We start from the raw sequence: 22,359 nt of genomic DNA on the forward strand, positions 1-22,359 counted from the left end.
GTCAGAGAGGCTGCGGCAAAGTTGAGGGGTGGAAAGGCGCCTGGCATATGTAACATCAGTGCGGAGCTGCTCAAAGCTGAAGGTGAGGCCTTGATCCACGGGTTGCATGCGGTTTTGACTACCGTATGGCAACCTGGTACCATTCCTCCTGACTGGAAAAGGAGGCTGGTCGTCCCTATCTGGAAAGGGAAAGGGTACCGCCAGGACTGCAACAACTACCGTGTCATTACACAGCTCATTGTGCCAGGCAAGATGCTTGCCCACCTATTGCTGATGCAAATTCGCAGCCAGCTGCTGAAGCTGCAGAGACTTGAACAGTCTGGGTTCACGCCTGGTAAGTCAACAACTGACCGCATCCTAGCGCTTCGCGTACTGGTGGAGCGTCGACGTAAGTTTCGACAGGGGATGCTTGGAGCCTATGTCGATCTCAAGAAGGCGTTTGACTCCGTGCATCGCGAAGCACTCTGGGATCTCCTGCAACTCAGTGGGACTCCTGCAATGACAATTGGTTTGTCTGTATTCTGGAACTGAGAGTGCTGTGAAGTGTAGGGGGGACTTAACCAGCTTCTTTCCCGTGAATGGGGGAGTGAGGCTGTAGCAGTCACCGCTCGAATTCCGTGCTCCTTCCCCTCAGTGACATAAGAAAATGGGGCGCTGTAAACACAGACTAAGATTATCAGTGTTTTCATGTTAAATGTTCACCGTCAGTACTTGTCTCAGTCCGTGTCGCGTCTTCATCGTTAACTTTCCTTGTCCTCGTTTATCTTCCACTGTCTGTCTTCGTCCTTCTATTGTCAAATTATACACATAGTTCCTCACATACACATCAACACCTATGTCACCCACACTTCACAACATTCACACAAACGCTTACACAAACAAACACCTATTCTATGTGCTGTCCTTGTCCTAATGACCTTTGTGATTTTTGTCCAATAAAGTAACCCTGGCGGATATGACTTTCTCTATCCGTGAACCGATTAGCACTTAGAACACTCGCTACCACCAACAAGGCAGGGCTGCTCTTCTGCCCCGTCGCTTTTCAATACTTGTATGGGCTGGGTACTAGGCAGAGCTGTGGACCAGTCATTACTAAATACATCTGTGGTGTTTATCTCTCGCCTAACTCTACTGACTATGTAAAATTCTTTGACTATTTGAACTCTAAAGTGGAGCATATCTTGACTCACTATCCCTTTGCTGAAATCTCCATCTTGGGAGATTTCAATTTTCACCACCAGCTTTGGCTTTCATCCTCTTACACTGACCAGCCTGGTGAACAAGCCTTCAACTTTGCTCTCCTCAACGACCTAGAGCAGTTGGTTCAGCACCCTACTCGTATTCCCGACCATCTTGGAGACAGGCCCAACATTATAGACCTCTTCCTTACCGCTAATCCTTCTGCTTACTCTGTCAAACTGTTCTCTCCGTTGGGCTCCTCCGATCATAACCTTATTTCTGTATCATGTCCTATTGTTCCTGTACAGCCTCTGGACCCACCAAAGAGGCGATGCTTCTGGCATTTTGCTTCAGCTCGGTGGGACGACCTGAGGTTGTACTTTTCCGATTTCCCGTGGAATGATTACTGCTTCCAGGGGAGAGACCCCTCTGTGTGTGCTCAGCGCATCACAGAGGTGATTGTCTCTGGAATGGTGGCATACATTCCACGTACTTTCTCTACTCCTCATGCTAAAAAGCCTTGGTTTAATCATGCTTGTTCTCGTGCTATTAAAGATAGAGAGGCAGCTCACAAAAGGTTCCAGAGCCTTCGAACTCTAACTAACTTTGATCTTTACATTTCAGCCCGGAATCGTGCCAAATCTATTCTCCGTCTTACCAAAACTGCTTTCATCAATAGAAAATGTCAACACCTTGCTTCTTCTAATTCTTCCCGTGACTTCTGGCATCTAGCCAAAAATATCTCTTCCAATTTCACTCCTTCCTCTTTCCCTCCTCTCCTTAACCTTGACGGCAGCACTGCCGTCTCATCTGTCTCTAAAGCTGAACTCTTCGCTCAAACTTTCTGTAAGAACTCCACCCTGGACGATTCTGGGCATATTCCTCCTACTCATCCCCCCTCTGACTCCTTTATGCCTGTTATTAAGATTCTTCCAAATGATGTTTCTTATGCCCTCTCTGACCTCAAGTCTCAGAAGGCTTATGGACCTGATGGAGTGCCTCCTATTGTCCTTAAAAACTGTGCCTCTGTGCTGACACCCTGCCTGGTCAAACTCTTTCGTATCTGCCTATTAAAATCTATCTTTCCTACCTGCTGGAAGTATGCCTTTGTACAGCCTGTGCCTAAGAAGGGTGACCGTTTCAATCCCTCAAACTACCGCTCTTTAGATTTACTTTCCTGTCTATCTAAAGCTTTTGAATCAATCCTTAACCGGAAGATTCAAAAGCACCTTTCCACTTCTAACCTGATCGCCAGTATGGATTCCGCAAGGGGCGTTCTACTGGCGATCTTCTTGCTCTCTTAACTGACTCTTGGTCATCCTCTCTTAGCCGTTTCGGTGAAACTTTCTCTGTTGCGTTAGACATATCAAAAGCCTTCGATATAGTCTGGCACCAGTCTTTGCTTTCTAAACTGCCCTCTTTCGGATTCTATCCCTCTCTCTGTTCCTTTATTTCCAGTTTCCTTTCCGGCCGTTCTATCTCTGCGGTGGTAGACGGTCACTGCTCTTCCCCTAAACCTATCAACAGTGGCGTTCCACAGGGCTCTATCTTATCACCCATTCTCTTCCTGTTATTCATCAATGATCTTTCCATACCAAACTGTCCTGTCCATTCATACGCCGACGACTCCACTCTGCATTATTCAACTTCTTTCAATAGAAGACCATCACAACAGGAAGTACACGACTCCAGACTGGCGGCTGCAGAACGCGTAACCTCAGACATTGCTATCATTTCCGATTGGGGCAGAATGAACCTTGTGTTCTTCAATGCCTCAAAAACTCAATTTCTCCACCTTTCAACTCGACACAATCTTCCAAACACCTATCCCGTATTCTTCGACAACACTCAGCAGTTACCTTCTTCAACACTAAACATCCTTGGTCTATCCTTAACTCAAAATCTCAACTGGAAACTTCATATCTCCTCTCTCGCTAAATCAGCTTCCTCGAGGTTGGGCGTACTGTATCGTCTCCGCCAGTTCTTCTCCCTCGCGCAGTTGCTATCCATATACAGGGGCCTTGTCCGCCATCCTATGGAGTATGCATCTCACGTGTGGGGGGGCTCCACTCACACAGCTCTTCTTGACAGAGTGGAGTCTAAGGCTCTTCGTCTCATCAGCTTTCCTCCTCCTACTGATAGTCTTTTACCTCTTAAATTCCGCCGCGATATTGCCTCTCTTTCTATCTTCTATCGATATTTCCACGCTGACTGCTCTTCTGAACTTGCTAACTGCATGCCTCCTCCCATCCCGCGGCCCCGCTGCACATGACTTTCTACTCATGCTCATCCCTATACTGTCCAAACCCCTTATGCAAGAGTTAACCAGCATCTTCACTCCTTCATCCCTCACGCTGGTAAACTCTGGAACAACCTTCCTTCATCTGTATTTCCTCCTGCCTACGACTTGAACTCTTTCAAGAGGAGGGTATCAGGACACCTCACCTCCCGAAATTGACCTTTCTTTCGGCCACCTCTTTTGATTTTGGGGGGGGAGCAGCGAGTAGCGGGCTTTTTTTAAATTATTGTTTTCTTTTTTTGTGTCCATGTGCTGTCTCCTTTGTTGTAATTTTTTTTTTAGAGCATTCAATGCCAATAACAGTGTCACTGACCTTATTTTTGTCGATGATGCATGTGGTGCCCCGCGAGCCGCGACACCACTCGTGTCATCATCATCTTCACCGGCAATATTTTCCGATGACAACAGCGGTATCGACCGCTAAAAGCACAACACGGACTCCAACACATGATTGTCCCCACTGTTCATTTACCAACCTATACACAATTGTAATTGCCCATTAACGCACCCGCTTATCTCTCTAAGCCAAACACAATCAACCGCGGCCAAAACACGATCAACCGCGGAACAAAATGTTATGAAAACAAAGCTGCGTCACCGCGTGAATTAAGCATGTCGGTTAGGTAGATTATTGTATGAGCTCGGTGTGAGTTTGATGTATGACTCACACGCCTGACGTATTACCCTCGCGATGTCTGCCTATATAAGAAGCATTTCTCCAGGCTTGACCTCAGATCAACCAGCACTCTGTTCGTTGCTGGACACTCAGTTGTCCTTCCCTAGACAACATGGGTAGAACATTCATCGTTGCTACTGTGAGTATGGAGTAATGTGGTACCATAGAGGAAAGCGTATCTAACATATCTATTGTGTTCTATTATCTTAGTTTTACTTAGGATTATATTTCTATGATACTTTATTGTGTGAGTTTTACTCAATATTCTACCAGTGTTAACGTCAGTAACCAATAGTGAAAGAAAACCTGAAGACTCATTGAGTCTAGTAAGCCAGTCGCTGGTTTAAACAATATTTTTACCCTCTGTAATATTAAGTAGTATTAAGGTAGAATAAAATACATATAAGAAAGGCGACACCGTTTCATCACCCCATTTACGAACTCCTTTAAATACTCCTAAAGTACTAGAATTTTAAGTCAAGTGTCACTAATACAAACAGTGTGTCGTCTCCCCTGTGTGACCCGGATTACGGGTTACAACATTGGTGTCAGGTGTGGGGTGGTGAAACTTGTGGTGAAACTTGTGAAACTTGTGGTGAAACTTGTGGTGAAACTTGTGGTGAAACTTGCGATTTATATTGGTTTATATTGGTATTGTACTGGTGTATGTCCACATCCGAAAGCGAGGGAGAAGACAGTTATTCTTGGAATTACGGGAATAAGACTTTAGAGTTAAAAATGCCAGACGAAGGCAAGAACCCTCCCCCCAAAAAAGAAGATGGAAAATCGATCACCCTTGCCCATGATGATCTTGTCACGCTACTTAGCCGTCATACCTTGAATGATTTTAGTAGAGTGCAGGGACTCTTATATTTTGTGGTGGAGAAGAAAAAGTAGCAAAGCACCAAACCTCCCATGCCATAAGCTAGCAAAGAAATGGATAGAGGATATTGAAAGCCGGACACAGGCAAATTGGGACACTACCGGAAAGATTGAGTTAGCCAAACAATATGCCCTGGGAGCAGCGCGCGATCATCTCCTCGGTTGTATCACTTGATGTGGACAGGATTGGGAAAAAGTAAAGGAAGACTTCCTACGTGTGTTTCCCACAGTAAGGACCTTTTCGGTCCTCCAGAAAGAATTGGGAGAGGCAAAACGGCGGACAGGAGAAAACATCCGCACCTTCCTCATCCGCCTGGAGACATTGAGAGACGAGTTGATCGCTCTCAAGCCTGACAATGCCAGTTTGCTAACTGAGATAACCGCTTTACGGCTCAGAGAGGCTTTCCCTCCGGCCCTCTTACTCATCCTAACGGAGGAAGAAAAGGGGGACCCACAGAAGGTATTAAAGAAAGGGTATGAGTATATTAAAGCTTATCCAGAGTCGAAGCTATCCGATGCCGATATCGCCAAAGAAATAAAAGTGCTGAACGTCTGTTCCACCCAGGCATCCGGACCCAAACATGTCTCACAAGCCCGTCCTCCACGCCCTCCAGGCCAGTCACGTTACCCGATAACTCAAAGGGGAGGACGGCACGCCACGCCACCTACATGTTATGCTTGTGGGTATGTAGGACACATGGCTCGCGATTGCACATATGGAAGGCAGTATAGGGGTGCCTACCACCCACCAACGGGCTCTCGGTACCCTCAGTACCAGCCCACTCGAAACAGGCGTCAGCCTGTCTCGCCTTGCGCTGCCTGGCGCCCGGAGTACACGGCCGGTCCCTCACCCCGTAGCTCCTGGGTCAACCCTGACCACGAGAAGAACAAAAAAAAAACGACCCCAGAGTAGCTGCGGCAGTCCACGGCCCTACCAACGCCCTCACGTTGAGATTGTGCGTAGGCGCTAATGCACAAAAGGAGATGGTTTACGCAATGCTAGACACAGGAGCAGGAGCGTCCCTAATAGAAGAAGATTTATTTAGGAAGGTAGGCGGGAAGATGATAGTTACAGAACCTCTCTCTATACAAGGGGTAGATCGGACTCCAATCCCTAATAAAGGAATAGCCGAAGTAGTAGTAGTAGACTTTGGGCACGGAGAAATTATAGAAAAGTTTGTAGTAATATCACAAGGTATAGTGTTACCAACAGCAGTTTTGTTGGGCCTAGAATTTATGTGGAGACAAAATGTGGTAGCTGCACCGCTGGACACACCTGGGCAGTTTAGTGTAATGGTGGGCGCCTACCCAGTGGAAGTTCATTCCCTGGCTGCGGACGATATGAGCCCGTACCCAGAAGATTGACTAACCGACCTTAAACCTACTTTAGACGAGATGGAGGAAGTACCAGTGAAAGCATACGCTATTAACGTGGCGTCCTTGCTACCAGGCACGGCAGGGTATGTCACTCTGGAGGCAGAGATTGGCAGAGCCCAGCAAGCCTTATTTCTCCCAAGGTCCAATGATATCCCTTCTTCATTTTTATTTCCCGGGTTAGTAACCTTAACTCCTAACGTCAAACAAACCAAAGGTAAATTCATCATTCCCTATGCTAACCCAACTGAAGAAACTATTGAGATGCCAACAGGTGAAGTGATGGGACACATTTATTCTTGTCACTCAGAATACTATCAATCATCGACTAATGAATGTGTAGCGGCTGTCACAAAACAGCTACAAAGCCGCCTGTCACCCAGTCAAGTAAGCAGATGGTACTCGATAAGCTGATAGACGAGCTATTTTACCCTCACAACGGGAAAATTGCTGTCTGAAGGGCTTAACCCGCAAGTATCCTGATGTGTTTGCTCTAAAAACGAGCCACTCACTATTACCCCTATTATGTTCACACTTTAAGGCTAAAAATGACAAGCCTATATATAAAAAGCCATACCCAATACCAGTAAAATATCATAAAGAAATAGAGATTCAGCTCAAGGACCTTGAGGCCCAGGGTATTATACGCCCTAGTGCGTCACCCCACAGCGCACCTCTAGTCCCTGTTGCTAAAAGGATGGTGGAGTCAGACTTTGTCTCGACTTCCGCGCTCTGAACGATGAATTGATTGATGACAAACATCCACTCCCTAACATTAACCTCATTTTGCAACAGTTAGGGAAAGTAAAGTATTCACCTCCCTTGATTTGCGCCAGGGCTACCACCAAGTCCCATTGGCAGAGGAATCTAAACACTTGACAGCCTTCACGACACCTTATGGCCTCTATGAATTCACTACAGTCCCTTTGGATTAAAACAGCACCTGCAGCCTATCAACGGATCATGAATCAAGTTCTCATAGGTCTGACAGGAAGAATTGTACATGTATACCTTGATGATTTGATAGTACAAGGGAAAGACATGGACCATCACCTAAAGAACCTCCATGCCGTCTTGGACAGACTGCAGAAGGCTCACCTGTCCTTAAGACTCGATAAGTGTTCCTTTTCAAAGAGCAAGTAGATTATCTGGGTCACATTGTTAGTGCTTCTGGCTTGAAGCCTCAGCCTCAAAGGTACAGGCGGTGCAACAACTCACTCCTCCGAAAACAGTCAAAGAACTTCAAGGTTTCCTGGGATTGGTTAACTTTATAGGAAATTCATTAAAGACTTTGCCAAGATAGCATCCCCACTTAATAATTTACTCAAAGGGAGGAAAGTAACCAAGAATGATAAGACACATCTGGAGTGGAATGAAGAGGCATTGCATGCATTTAGCACACTAAAGAACAGTCTAACGACTGACATTGTTTTAGCCTTCCGGATTTCCGGAAGCTCTTCAATCTCACCACAGATGCGTCAGATAAGGCAATAGGTGGTGTGTTGCAACAAAAGGATGAAAATGGTAGTTTACGTCCCATAGCATATTTTAGTAGAACCCTGAATGGAGCAGAACGTAACTACTCAGCGGTAGAGAGAGAAGCTTTAGCAGTCATCTATGGCCTCAGTACTAACCGACCCCTTATCTTGGGTTATAGGATACACATCCTGTCGGACCATAGACCACTGACTTGGCTGTTAAAAAGCACAGTACCTAGCAGCAGGATTGCACGCTGGCAGACACTTCTAGGAGAATTTGACTTTAGTATTGATTATCTCCCAGGCTCCAGCAACATGGTAGCAGATTTTTGTCAAGGATTAGGAATCAGGAGAGTGACGTGATAGAAGGCGAATTGATGCTCGAATTATGTCTGTCACCCTTATGGGTGGACAGGACACGTCTGTCGCCTCTCCGGAGGGACATGACAAACAGGATAAGTTTCTCCATTGAGTCTTGCTGGACTCATGGAGCACCAGGATCGCGATCCTGAACTGAGAGAATTGAAGCATGCTTTTGAACAAACCGGTGGTAACGTACATGAGAGAGATGAGAGAAAGGTTGCAGAGAGGAGCAATGTAACGTTAATGCAGCTAAGAGGCACTTCAAAAAACTGCCTCTTAGTGAAGTGTGTGTAGAGAACGGCATTCTCTACCGCGATGTTTGCGATGAATACAACAAGCAGAAAAGACTGGTTATCGTTCCACCAAGCTACATTCCTAACGCGTTAGCTTTGGCGCATTCCATGCTACCTGCAGGGCATGGAGGCACTAAGGTTACGTTGGCACGCTGTCGCAAGTTTGCGTACTGGCCGGGAATGAAGGCGGACGTGGAGCAATATGTCAGATCTTGTCCTGTCTGTTGTCGGTTTAAGAAGAGGGGATCCCCGCCAGCTCCACTTATGAGGTATCCAGAGGTTGGCCAACCGTTTGACAGAGTCCATATGGATATTGTCGGACCTTTGTCTGTTTCAGACGAAGGCTATAGGTATGTACTGACAGTGATAGACGTCCTGTCACGCTTCTTGGTAGCAACCCCCCTTCGTACGAAGGCAGCCAAGGAAGTGGCAGCTGCGTTCTACAAGAACGTAGTCTGTGTACACAGCATCCCGCCGATTCTAGTCACGGATCAAGGAAAGGAGTTCGTCAACACTCTCTTACGAGAGTTGACTCAGTTGTTACAGATTGATCATCTAAGGACAACTCCTTATCACCCGTCTGCAAACGGTGTGATAGAAAGGCCTAATGGCACCTTAATAAATATCTTGAGAACTTTGTGCGAGGACAATCGCGGTATCTGGGACCAAATGCTTCCGGTTGCAACACACGCCTACAACACTGCCTACCATCGTGTTCTGAAAGATTCACCATTGTTCTTGCTTTTCTCTCGGGACCCAAATGTTCCTTTTGAAGTGCTTGAGAATAAACTCCAACCTTGTTATGATGTTGACAGCTATAAAGCATTTACTTCTAGTGTCGCGCAGCGGACCTATAAACTATGTCAGACCAATATAGATATAGGATGGCAGGAGTCAGAAAGAATGTTTAGGAAATCCAAACCCAAACAGGTGGTAGTAGGAGATCGGGTCTACTTAAGGCATGTATGTACAAAGGGCGAACCAAAGAAGCTCCAGCCCTTGTTCAATGGACCTTTAGGGTGCTAGAAAAATAAGCCCTGTAGTCTTACGACTGCGTCATGTTAGAGGTGGTAAGATCAAGACAGTTCACACAAATAATGTTCAGGTCGTTCACGAGGACTCTCTTGGCTTCCATGACTCTCCTAATGTCAGGCGTGCATACCCTCTCCCTGATCAAGTAGTAGAAGTGGACCCACTCCCCATGACTTATTCCCCGAGGAGCCGCTGCCATTGTCCTTTCCAGCTCCTTCCGAGCTCTCCTCACTGGCTCCTGTCTCCTCAGATGCTTCAGAGGTCCCTCATTGGTTCCCTCAGCTCCTTCAGAGCCCTGTGTCAGTCGCTCATTACGATCCAATACGGTACCCCTTCTCTCCCCAATGTGATGGACCGCCCTCTTGAGTATCGCCAACGACCAACGAACTGATGCCCCTATAATTACAGATCCTGGGTGTTGCCTCTCCTTGTCTTCCCTTGATCCCTCCTGGAGCAACCCATTCGTCCCGGCCTCGTCTTCTCCCCAGTCTTTAAGATGCTGTTGACAGGACGGTACTATGTTGTCCCTGTCGTCATCAAGACGGACGACATCCAACGTCCTCTCATCAACGTGGCAAATCTAACAGCGGAAGTTTCATGGTCGATTGAACATATGAATCAATCGTTCTCACTGTTGGTCTGCTCAGGCGCACTCTAGACTCTTTTCACATTGAGTTTGAGAAGTTATTCAAAGATCTTAACAGCTTTCTGTCGGCTATGAGTGGTAGAGATGGAAGCCCATTTCGACTCGCCAGAAGCGAGGGGCCGTGGATTTCCTTGGCTCGGTAGCAAACCTCCTTTTCGGTACGGCCACTCAGGCCCAAATAGATGTGATACACGGAAGCTCTCCCAGCTCTACACTCTGTCCACAGACGAGAGACGTCAACTTAACCTCCATCAGGAAGTCCTCAACGCCACAGTTCGGGACCTCCGTCATATTCATTCTGCCATCTCCAGTCTAGAGTCCGCCTCGGCTTTGGCCTCAGCTATTATCCGTCAGTTCTCACTAAAAACCTTGCAAATTGAAGGGGAAATGCGTATTTTGGAGACTATCCTTCTCATTCAGTTGGCACTTAGTGACCTAAATCATGATACTCTGAATCTCAAGCTTGGCCTTCAGCAGCTGTCCCAAACGCAGGTTTCCCCTCTCCTCCTTCCGAATGATGTACTATTTCGTGTGCTCAGCAATGCGTCACTCCATTATCCAGGCTTACTTTTCCCTGCAGCACATGAATATTTAGCATTGTATAGAGATGTCTCTAGGGTTATTTCTAAAGGTACGCTTTCCTCAGGAACCCTTCACTTCTACTTACAAATCCCCATGAAAGGGGATCCCTCTGACGTGTTCGATGTGTTTAAAATGGACGCGTTGCCTTTTCATCTTGATGGCACGCCATATTTTCTGCACACCGACACGCTTTCCACTTACCTTGCGGTTTCTGAAGACCGCACTTCTCCATTTCTCATTTCTCCAGGCTTGACCTCAGATCAACCAGCACTCTGTTCGTTGCTGGACACTCAGTTGTCCTTCCCTAGACAACATGGGTAGAACATTCATCGTTGCTACTGTGAGTATGGAGTAATGTGGTACCATAGAGGAAAGCGTATCTAACATATCTATTGTGTTCTATTATCTTAGTTTTACTTAGGATTATATTTCTATGATACTTTATTGTGTGAGTTTTTACTCAATATTCTACCAGTGTTAACGTCAGTAACCAATAGTGAAAGAAAACCTGAAGACTCATTGAGTCTAGTAAGCCAGTCGCTGGTTTAAACAATATTTTTACCCTCTGTAATATTAAGTAGTATTAAGGTAGAATAAAATACATATAAGAAAGGCGACACCGTTTCATCACCCCATTTACGAACTCCTTTAAATACTCCTAAAGTACTAGAATTTTAAGTCAAGTGTCACTAATACAAACAGTGTGTCGTCTCCCCTGTGTGACCCGGATTACGGGTTACAACATGCAGTTATCCTGGCGGAGTCGCTGGAGATTTTGATGATGGCTCCCGAAGCTCTGCACGAGGAGGCGAAGCCCTTGGGCCTTCAGGTCTTCTGGGCCAAGACCAAGGTACAGGTGTTTGGAGGCTAATTAGATCAAACAGTACAGTCTGTTCATGTGTGCGTCGAGGATGTTGAGATCTCGAAAAATTACTTGGTATCGTAGTTCATAAGAACGGTGAGTCTGGCCAGGAAGTCTTACGGCGGATTGGTCTGGCCCACGGTGTTATGGACTCGTTCAACACGAGTATATGGCGTTGTCGGTACCTGTGTAGAAGGACAAAGATCCGGATATTGAAGTCCCTTGTGCTCCCTGTCTTACTCTATGGCTGCGAGACATGGACACTAATTGGGACTTGGAGAGGCGGATTGATGCCTTTGGTAATAAATGTCTACGCAGAATCATGGGATATCGCTGGAATGACTTTGTGTCAAACCGGCGACTACTCCGTGAGACCGATTGGACTTCTACTACCTGCATAGTCCGTCAACGCCAGCTACTGCGATACGGGCACGTGGTACGTTGCTCAGAAGCTTATCCTGCTCATCGGGCAGCAATCCTGAGTGGAGGAGGCCAAGGGGACGCCCACGGAGTTCGTGGTTTGAGCAAGTCGATAGATCCTGCCGGGGACATGCATGGAAATTGGCCCGGAAGGACCCTCGGACTTGGCGTCGTAGGGTGGGTGAGGTGAACTTCCCTCCAGGGGGTGGCCGCGGCAGAAGTGTGTCCATCTCTCCCTGTTCTGGCACTCCCTCTCAGCAGGGTAGGCGGTGGCTGAGTGGTAGCGTGCTGGGCCCACATTAACCACGTGATGGACGGCGCGGGTTCGAATCCCCACGCTACCACCTGGGATTCTTCAGTCACCGCCGAGTGGTCTTAGGCTACCCACATGCTGTCCTGAAGACCACCCATCAGCCCGGACTCTAGAGGAAACCGTCCAAGTGAATCAAGAAGGAGTTCCGGGGGGCAGGATGAGCCAAGAGAAGATGGCGCCACTATAAACACTTGCCTGCGCCATGACGGGCTGGGGCCGAACACCATCCAGGCCCCTCAAGCAAGCCTACCGGCGCTATAGGCATAAACGTAATAAAAAAAAATCAATCCTGCTACTTCCAACTCTCTTGCTCCAATGCTCACTCACCCTATTGATCCACTTCACAGGGTGTCTTCCCCTGACATCCCGTTCCTCAATCCTTCCCTCATACACTCTATTCACGAGTTCATTCTCCCCCATTCTCATCACGCGTCCAAACCATCTCAACGCACCACGCTTCACCCACTCAACCACTCAACACTCCCATATTTTCGCTGGCACACCCATACCAAAGCGCTCTTACACGCTTTCATTACTTTCTGCATCCCATCCTGAAACACCACATGCACCTCTTATACGCATATCTCTCATTTCCACAGTAGGCCTATGTATCCTCGATTGCTGTGTTCCGTTCCGTGTCCACGTCTCTGATGCATATGACAGAGTTGGCAGGATAATAGTGTTCCTAATTCCCCTCTTTACCCCCATGCTCACACTTCTCTTTCTTTAATAACTTTCTCCAATGCATCTACTATACCTGTCTGCCCTTCACTACTCTTTCCCTCCCCTCACCTTCCATACTTCCATGCTTACATCAAACCGTCCCTAAATATTTTAACTCAGTCACTTCCTCCATTCTCTCCTCCCCTAACCTTATCTTACACTTCTTTGTATCCTCTGCTCTAACTCTGTACGTTAATTATATATGGATGTATTTTTTTTTTTACGTGTACGCCTATAGCGCCGGTAGGCTTGCTCGAGGGGCCTGGATGGTGTTCGGCCCCAGCCCGTCATGGCGCAGGCAAGTGTTTATAGTGGCGCCATCTTCTTTTGGCTCATGCTGCCCCCCGGAACTCCTTCTTGATTCACTTGGACGGTTTTCTCTAGAGTTCGGGTTGATGGGTGGTCTTCAGGACAGCATGTGGGTAGTTTTAAGCCACTCGGCGGTGACTGAAAAATCACAGGTGATAGCGTGGGGGCTCAAAGTCGCGTCGTCCATCACGTGGTGAATGTGGGCCCAGCACACTACCACTCAGCCACCGCATACCGCCTACCATGTGTTTATCTATCAATATTTGAAATGTGTTACACGCAGTGATTAAAGTTTCACTTTCTGCAAATCATCCATGGCTGACAAAAACAAAATCACCTGAACTCTGATTTTAACCCGGTGGTGGTAACAGCGGGGATCATGCTTCTTAATGGTCCCTCCAAGCGAGAAAAATGAGAAAAAAATCACCCCTCACACGAACCATGTCATAATATATATCAAAGCTTTTGCGATCAGATTATGTATCATTTATTTTTGGGGCTTATATCATGGCACAAATTTGGCCCGTCGCTGCTATACGGTAACGCCACAAATTTGGTCCGTCGCTGCTACCGGGTTAAATTGAATCATGTAAAAAGTCTTACCTTCTCCTTTGTTGTTTACTTGCAACAATAAACTATCAATCAATCAATCATACCTTACAGATCCTTCGGTCTAGGGTAGCAGCCTTAACCCTGTCGGTGCACATTTGATGAACGGTGTAGCAGCCCGCAGCGTAGTCGAACCTTTGATGCTGAGGTCTAGTTACACAATTACTGCTCCTTGGGGGCCACCACTAGAAAATTTGAATAAAATATTTTTAATGTGTAATGCTCTGTTCACATCCACCACAACAAAGAAAGCGAGATTAGCCTAATGGAGGTAAGGTAAAGATATCACGAAGTAGATTTGTAACGTTCAAGAATATTGAGGAAAAAACTCTTAACTTATAAAATACAGTTTAGATATTTACTTATCCATTTATTTATTCATTAACCTGTATCTGAAGCGTGTTGTCAACTGTGATTGAAACGTTCCTTGCAGCCAAATATAAAATATATATTTGGCTGTCTATATCACAAGCTGCAATTCTTTTGTAACCAAAAAGTACTATTATTATCTTGAGAGATATTGAAACACGACGTTAGTCAATTCATTTGGGCAAGGCCACTCACGGTAGCTTTGTCCCAGCGACTCCACTTTCCCTTAAGTCTATATATACCAAGTCAAGTCACTCTCCTTCAAAACTGTGACCGGTACGCGCAGGAAGCGGTTTTGGGGCGGAGCAGCGGGATGACGTCACTTGGAGCCAAAAATAAAAAATACCCGCCAGTTCAGGGGTGACTAAAGTTGGGGCCGTATGTGCACTCTGGATGTGCATTCTCGCCTTCTTTCACAGCGCGTTCAGGCAAGCCACTGACGAAAAAATGTATTTTTATTGTGCTATTGCGTGACTGTAATTTCAATGACTACAAACGACGGTGTAGGGTGTGTGGGAGGGAATGTTGAAGTGATTGATTTAAATTAGTCCGCCTTTCCTCGTTTTCTCTAAATCCCTGTTTCTACATTCTCTTGTTTGGCTCGAAGCAGTGTCACGCATAAACCACGCCTCGGCCGTGTCTCCTCCCACTAACCTGCTATGATTTGACTTGCTGTGTATATAGACTTAGACTTTCCCCTTCTGCCTGGGTAGCTCCGAGCGGGATGATGTAAACTACTTGTCAGGTTAAACGGTCAACATAAAATGGTAAGAAGTGATAATAAAAAATTAATGTTAACCCCTTGGATGCGGATTTCCTACAAGAAGACATCACCAAGCTACAAGAGTGGAACAAAAAATGGCTGCTCCAATTTAGTGATGAAAAATGCGAGGTCATGCATCTTGGGAGGGGATATCCAGCACACCAATACCACATGGGAAACACTTCACTACCCACCACAATGGCAGAGAAAGACCTGGGAGTGTATGTTACCAGGCTACCAGTGAAGAGATATCCAGCACACCAATACCACATGGGAAACACTCCACTATCCACCACAGAGGCAGAGAAAGACCTGGGACTGTATGTTATCAGGCTACCAGTGAAGGGATATCCAGCACACCAATACCACATGGGAAACACTACACTATCCACCACAGAGGCACAGAAAGTCCTGGGAGTGTATGCTACCAGGCTACCAGTGAAGGGATATCCAGCATACCAATACCACATGGGAAACACTCCACTATCCACCACAGAGGCACAGAAAGACCTGGGAGTGTATGTTACCAGGCTACCAGTGAAGGGATATCTAGCATACCAATACCACATGGGAAACACTCCACTACCCACAACAGAGGCAGAGAAAGACCTGGGAGTGTATGAAACCAGGCTAAAAGTGAAGGGATATCCAGCACACCAATACCACATGGGAAACATTCCACTATCCACCACAGAGGCAGAGAAAGACCTGGGAGTGTATGTTACCAGGCTACCAGTGAAGGGATATCCAGCACATCAATACCACATGGGAAACGCTCCACTATCCACCAAAGAGGCAAAGAAAGACCTGGGAGTGTATTTTACCAGGCTACCAGTGAAGGGATATCCAGCCCACTTCTCTACCCACCACAGAGGCAGAGAAAGACCTGGGAATATATTTTACCAGGCTGCCAGTGAAGGGATATCCAGCACATCAATACCACATGGGAAACATTTCACTACCCACCAGAGCCAGAGAAAGACCTGGGAGTATATGTTACCAGGCTACCAGTGAAGGCGAAATCCGTGCCAATCGCAACGGACGGGTTAAGTAGTCAACATGACATGCATATCTAACACATTAGCAGTTTGTGCTAGATATGCATTTTATGTTGACTACTTAACATTTTATTATTACTAATTACCCTTTTATGTTGACCTAACAAGCCAGAAGGGGAAAGTCTATGTCTATATACACCAAGTCAAGTCATACGCAGGTTTGTGGGATGAGACACGGCCGAGGCGTGGCTTATGCGTGACACTACTTGGAGCCAAATTAGAGAATGTAGAAACAGGAATTTAGAGAATACGAAGAAAGGCGGACTAATTTAAATCAATCACTTCAACATGCCCTCACTCACTCCCCACACCGCCGTTTGTAGACATTGAAATTACAGTCACGCAATAGCACAATAAAAAGACATCTTTTTTTCGTCAGTGGCTTGCCTGAACGCGCTGTGAAAGAAGGCGAGAATGCACATCCAGAGCGCACATACGGCCCCAACTTTAGTCACCCCTGAACTGGCGGGTATTTTTTTGGGGGGGCTCCAAGTGACGACATCCCGCTGCTCCGCCCCAAAACCGCCTCCTGCGCGTACCGGTCGCAGTTTTGAAGCAGAGTGACTTGACTTGGTATATATAGACTTAGGGGAAAGTGGAGTCGCTGGGACTAAGCTACGGTGAGTGGCGTTGTCCAAATGTATAGACTGTTATAGTGTTGTTGAAACAAGTGATTACCTTGCATATTTTGCTGTCCTCGTCCGAGCCGTCCGGGCAGTGATTCGTTTCATCACAAACATGTTGTTGATGTATACACTGCCCTCCAGTCTTGCACTCGATTTGGCCGCAGCTACAATATCCCTCTGCGGAACACAAATAGGGGCGTCACTCTTCCCCCCCCCCCCCACCCCTTTTTTTTTTTTTTTTTTACGTCGTGGCCTATTGCGCCGGCAGGCTTCTTCCCGGTGGATCCTGATGGTTGGCCCAAGGCTTCTTCCCGGTGGATCCTGATGGTCGGCCCAAGGCTTCTTCCCGGTGGATCCTGATGGTCAGCCCAAGGCTTCTTCCCGGTGGATCCTGATGGTCGGCCCAAGGCTTCTTCCCGGTGGATCCTGATGGTCGGTCCAAGGCTTCTTCCCGGTGGATCCTGATGGTCGGCCCAAGGCTTCTTCCCGGTGGATCCTGATGGTCGGTCCAAGGCTTCTTCCCGGTGGATCCTGATGGTCGGCCCAAGGCTTCTTCCCGGTGGATCCTGATGGTCGGCCCAAGGCTTCTTCCCGGTGGGGCCTGATGGTCGGCCCAAGGCTTCTTCCCGGTGGGGCCTGATGGTCGGCCCAAGGCTTCTTCCCGGTGGATCCTGATGGTCGGCCCAAGGCTTCTTCCCGGTGGGGCCTGGTGGTCGGCCCAAGGCTTCTTCCCGGTGGGGCCTGATGGTCGGCCCAAGGCTTCTTCCCGGTGGGGCCTGATGGTCGGCCCAAGGCTTCTTCCCGTTGGGGCCTGATAGTCGGCCCAAGGCTTCTTCCCGGTGGATCCTGGTGGTCGGCCCAAGGCTTCTTCCCGGTGGGAATTGATGGTCGGCCCAAGGCTTCTTCCCGGTGGGGCCTGATGGTCGGCCCAAGGCTTCTTCCCGGTGGGGCCATATGGTCGGCCCAGCCCGTTCTGGAGCAGGCGAGTGTTTATAGTGGCGCCATCTTGCACTGGCTCATGCTGCCCTCCTGGAGCTCATCTTTGATCCTAGAATCTAGAGTCCGGGTTGATAGGTGGTGTTCTGGACAGCATGTGGGTAGTTTTAAGCCACTCGGCGGCGGTTGAAAAATCCCAGCTTGGTGGCACCGGGCGGGGATTGAACTCGCGTCGTCCTGAACCATTGCCGTTTCGATATAGAGAAGGCCTGCCAGCTCAAATTATGAGTCATCCAAGTAATGCCGAGTGTGTCCCGCGCTGAGCCCCAATTAAAATGTTATTTTTTGTGTGTTTTAATGCATATTTTTGTGTTAAGCATATTTTTTTCTGTGATAAATAAAGGTTTTCAAACATTAATATCTTATAAACATCATCAAATTAGACATAAAAAGGAGGAAATAAATATGTATAAGGAGGGATAAATATTCACATAAAAAATCATATAAATAGATACATTGACAGTCGTAGCTGGGTACTCCTATTAGATTGATTTGTCACCGTTTCTAAACATCTCTTTTTGGCATTCATAACCCTGTCGTTATATTTACTATTATTCAACAAGCCGATTCTCCATCCCTATACTAGACGACTCAGTCACCTGGTATCTGGCAACTACGACTGCTACAACCCCGTAATAGTGGAAACAATCAACAAAAGTGCATAGAAAAGCAAAGTCACGGGAAGAAAAGAACAAAAAAACACCTAGGTTCAGGGTGAAATGTATAAGTCTGCACTGAAGTGACTAGTGCATGGTGAGAAGCATGTATAGAAGTGCTGAGAAGGAGGATTTAAGAAGTGCTACAAAGCTTTAAAGGTCAAAAGAAGAAGAAGAAGAAGAAGAATGAACAAATGCGAGAACAAATGCGTGAATAAGTGAAAATAAGTGACTTTATTGCAGGTAGGAAAGTTACACAATACTGAGAAGGAACGTGTGTGAATAAGAAGAAAAGAGGAACGAAAGGAGGAGGACCTGATAAGCGTTACAAAGCGTTACACTAAGTCTTTATACATAGCAAGTCAAGTCAGACGCAGGTTTGTGGGAGGAGACACGGCCGAGGCGTGGTTTATGCGTGACACTGCTTGGAGCCAAACTAGAGAATGAAGAAACAGGGATTTAGAGAAAACGAGGAAAGGCGTACTATTTTAAATCAATCGCTTCAACATGCCCTCCCTCACACCCCACACCGCCGTTTGTAGTCATTGGAATTCCAGTCACGCAATAGCACAATAAAAAGGCATATTTTTTCGTCAGTGGCTTGACTGAACGCGCTGTAAAAGGAGGCGAGAATGCACATCCAGAGTGCACATACGGCCCTAACTTTAGTCACCTCTGAACTGGCGGGTATTTTTTTTTTTTTGCTACGAGTGACGTCATCCCGCTGCTCCGCCCCCAAACCGCCTCCTGCGCGTACCGGTTGCAGTTTTGAAGCAGAGTGACTTGACTTGGTATATATAGACTTAGGCGTTACAGGTCAAAAGAAGAAAAAAAAAAAGAAGAAGAAGACGTTGCCAGATAGCAGGTGACTGGTTGCCTAGTATAGGGATGGAGGATCGGCTTGTTGAATATAGTAATTGTAACGAGAGCGTTTGGAATGTCAGAAATATTTAGAAACGGTGACAAATCAAAATAATAGGGGTCTACTCTGTTACGACTGTCAATGTGTTTATATGATTTTTTATCTGAATATTTCTCCCTCTCCTTATGTTAAATCTTATTTATTTCCTCTTTTCTGTGTCTAATTTGATGATGTTTATAAGATATTAATGTTGGCAAACTTTTATTTATCACAGAAAAAATATATTTAACACAAAACTATGCATTAAAATACACAAAAAAATTACATTTTATTTGAGGTGCGCGGGACACAGTCGGCCTTACGTGGTTGACTCATCGCCAAAGACTCCAGCAAGCTGCCAGGCCTTCTCTATCGAGACGTCAATGCCTGAACGCGGCGCCGTCACGCTATCCATTCAGCCACCGCCTCCCCTACACCTGCAAACCCCTTATGTCCTTATGTTCTGCTTCTGCATCCTAGAGGGCTTCGTAGTGCAGTGGTTAGCATACTCGGCTCACAGGAAGGCACCTACCGAACGGGCGTGAGCTACTCCCGGTGAGGACATATGGGAAGCGAGGAGGGTGCTGAAGCCCTTCAAAGACCCTTCCCATGTCCTCACTAACCGTTTCCCTTTTGTCTCATCAACACCAGAGAGCAGTTCAGCATGCTCTCTAAAGACAGTTCCTCTCTCTTTCTACACCACACTACATTCACACAATACACACACCTTTTCCCAAAATTCAAAATTCAACATGGCGAAAAAAATAACTGCCTCGGAGTCCCCGCCTGGGGGGGGGGGGGCCATAAATTCCCCCAGTGAGGACTCCCCTTCTGGCTGCCGACTTGAGAGGTGTCCTGATAACTCCTCGAACCTCCTCCTTATCAATTTCTGCAACATTCGCGGTCTCCGTTCTAATTTTCATTCAGTGGAACACCATCTCTCCTAATCTAAACCTCACCTTCTCTTCCTCACCGAAACACAGGTTTCTGAGGCTACTGACAGCAACCTCTACTCTGTTCCCTCCTACTATCTCTATCCAAATCCAAAGCTGGATGTTGCGCCTACGTGCGCAACGACATCACTTGCTCTCGTGCCAACGACCTTGACTCTTCTGAATTTTCTACCATCTGGCCAAGACTTCATTGTCATTCTATTACTAAATACACCTGTGCTGTTTATCTTTCACCTAACTCTACTAACTATGCAAAATTCTTTGACTATTTGAACTCTAAAGTGGAGTGCATCTTGACCCACTCTCCCTTCACTGAAATCTCTATCTTGGGAGATTTCAATGTTCACCACCAGCTTTGGCTTTCATCCTCTTTCACTGACCAGCCTGGTGAACAAGCCTTCAACTTTGCTCTCCTCAACGACCTAGAGCAGTTGGTTCAGCACCCTACTCGTATTCCCGACCGTCTTGGAGACAGGCCGAACATTCTAGACCTCTTCCTTACCTCTAATCCTTCTGCTTGCTCTGTCAAACTGTTCTCTCCGTTGGGCTCCTCCGATCATAACCTTATTTCTGTATCCTGTCCTATCGCTCCTGTACATCCTCTGGACCCACCGAGGAGGCGATGGTTCTGGTATTTTGCTTCAGCTTGGTGGGACGACCTGAGGATGTACTTTTCCGATTTCCCGTGGAATGATTAATGCTTCCAGGAGAGAGACCCCTCTGTGTGTGCTCTGCGCATCACAGAGGTGATTGTCTCTGGAATGGAGGCATACATTCCACGTACTTTCTCTAATCCTCATGCTAAAAAGCCTTGGTTTAATCATGATTGTTCTCGTGCTATTAAAGATAGAGAGGCAGCTCACAAAAGGTTCCAGAGCCTTCGAACTCCCACTAACTTTGATCTATACATTTCACCCCGGAATCGTGCCAAATCTTTTCTCCGACTTAAAAAAACTTCTTTTATAAATAGAAAATGTCAACACCTTGCTTCTTCCAATTCTTCCCGTGACTTCTGGCATCTAGCCAAAAATATCTCCTCCAATTTCACTTCTTCCTCTTTCCCTCCTCTCCTTAACCCTGACGGCAGCACTGCCGTCTCATCTGTCTCTAAGGCTGAACTCTTCGCTCAAACTTTCTGTAAGAACTCCACCTTGGACGATTCTAGGCATAATCCTCCTACTCATCCCCCCTCTGACTCCTTTATGCCTGTTATTAAGATTCTTCCTAATGATGTTTTCTATGCCCTCTCTGGCCTCAACTCTCAGAAGCCTTATGGACCTGATGGAGGGCCACCTATTGTCCTTAAAAACTGTGCTTCTGTGCTGACACCCTGCCTGGTCAAACTCTTTCGTCTCTGCCTATCAACATCTATCTTTCCTTCCTGCTGGAAGTACGCCTTTGTACAGCCTGTGCCTAACTCAAACTACCGCCCAGTAGCTTTACTTTCATGTCTATCTAAAGCTTTTGAATCAATCCTTAACCGGAAGATTCAAAAGCACCTTTCCACTTCTAATCTTCTATCTGATCGCCAGTATAGATTCCGCAAGGGGCGTTCTACTGGCGATCTTCTTGCTCTCTTAACTGACTCTTGGTCATCCTCTCTTAGCAGTTTCGGTGAAACTTTCTCTGTTGCGCCAGACATATCGAAAGCCTTTGATAGAGTCTGGCACCAGTCTTTGCTTTCTAAACTGCCCTCTTGCGGATTCTATCCCTCTCTCTGTTCCTTTATCTCCAGTTTCCTTTCCGGCCGTTTTATCTCTGCGGTGGTAGACGGTCACTGCTCTTCCCCTAAACCTATCAACAGTAGCGTTCCACAGGGCTCTGTCCTATCACCCACTCTCTTCCTGTTATTCATCAATGATCTTCTTTCCATAACAAACTGTCATAAGAACATAAGAACATAAGAACGCAGGAGTCTGCAAGATTCCGGTAGGCCTGTACGAGGCAGCTCCTTTGACCCTAAGCTCCCGTGTATCTAACCCCACCTAATATCGCTG

The 22,359-nt window shown here is 46.7% G+C and overlaps 1 protein-coding gene across 1 annotated transcript in view; it reads right to left on the reverse strand.

Annotated features, from left to right (window-relative positions):
* Positions 1–22,359, reverse strand: part of LOC126989443 (uncharacterized) — a 43,491-nt gene that overhangs the window by 18,356 nt on the left and 2,776 nt on the right. The window contains exons 3-4 of the mRNA XM_050848038.1: positions 16,909–17,033; positions 14,088–14,225 (exon numbers count right to left, since the gene is read on the reverse strand). Of these exons, the coding sequence (XP_050703995.1) occupies positions 14,088–14,225; positions 16,909–17,033 (263 nt within the window). The remainder of the gene's footprint in view (positions 1–14,087; positions 14,226–16,908; positions 17,034–22,359) is intronic.

The sequence above is a fragment of the Eriocheir sinensis genome, chromosome 6, assembly GCF_024679095.1.
Source record: "Eriocheir sinensis breed Jianghai 21 chromosome 6, ASM2467909v1, whole genome shotgun sequence".
Lineage (NCBI taxonomy): Eukaryota > Metazoa > Arthropoda > Malacostraca > Decapoda > Varunidae > Eriocheir > Eriocheir sinensis.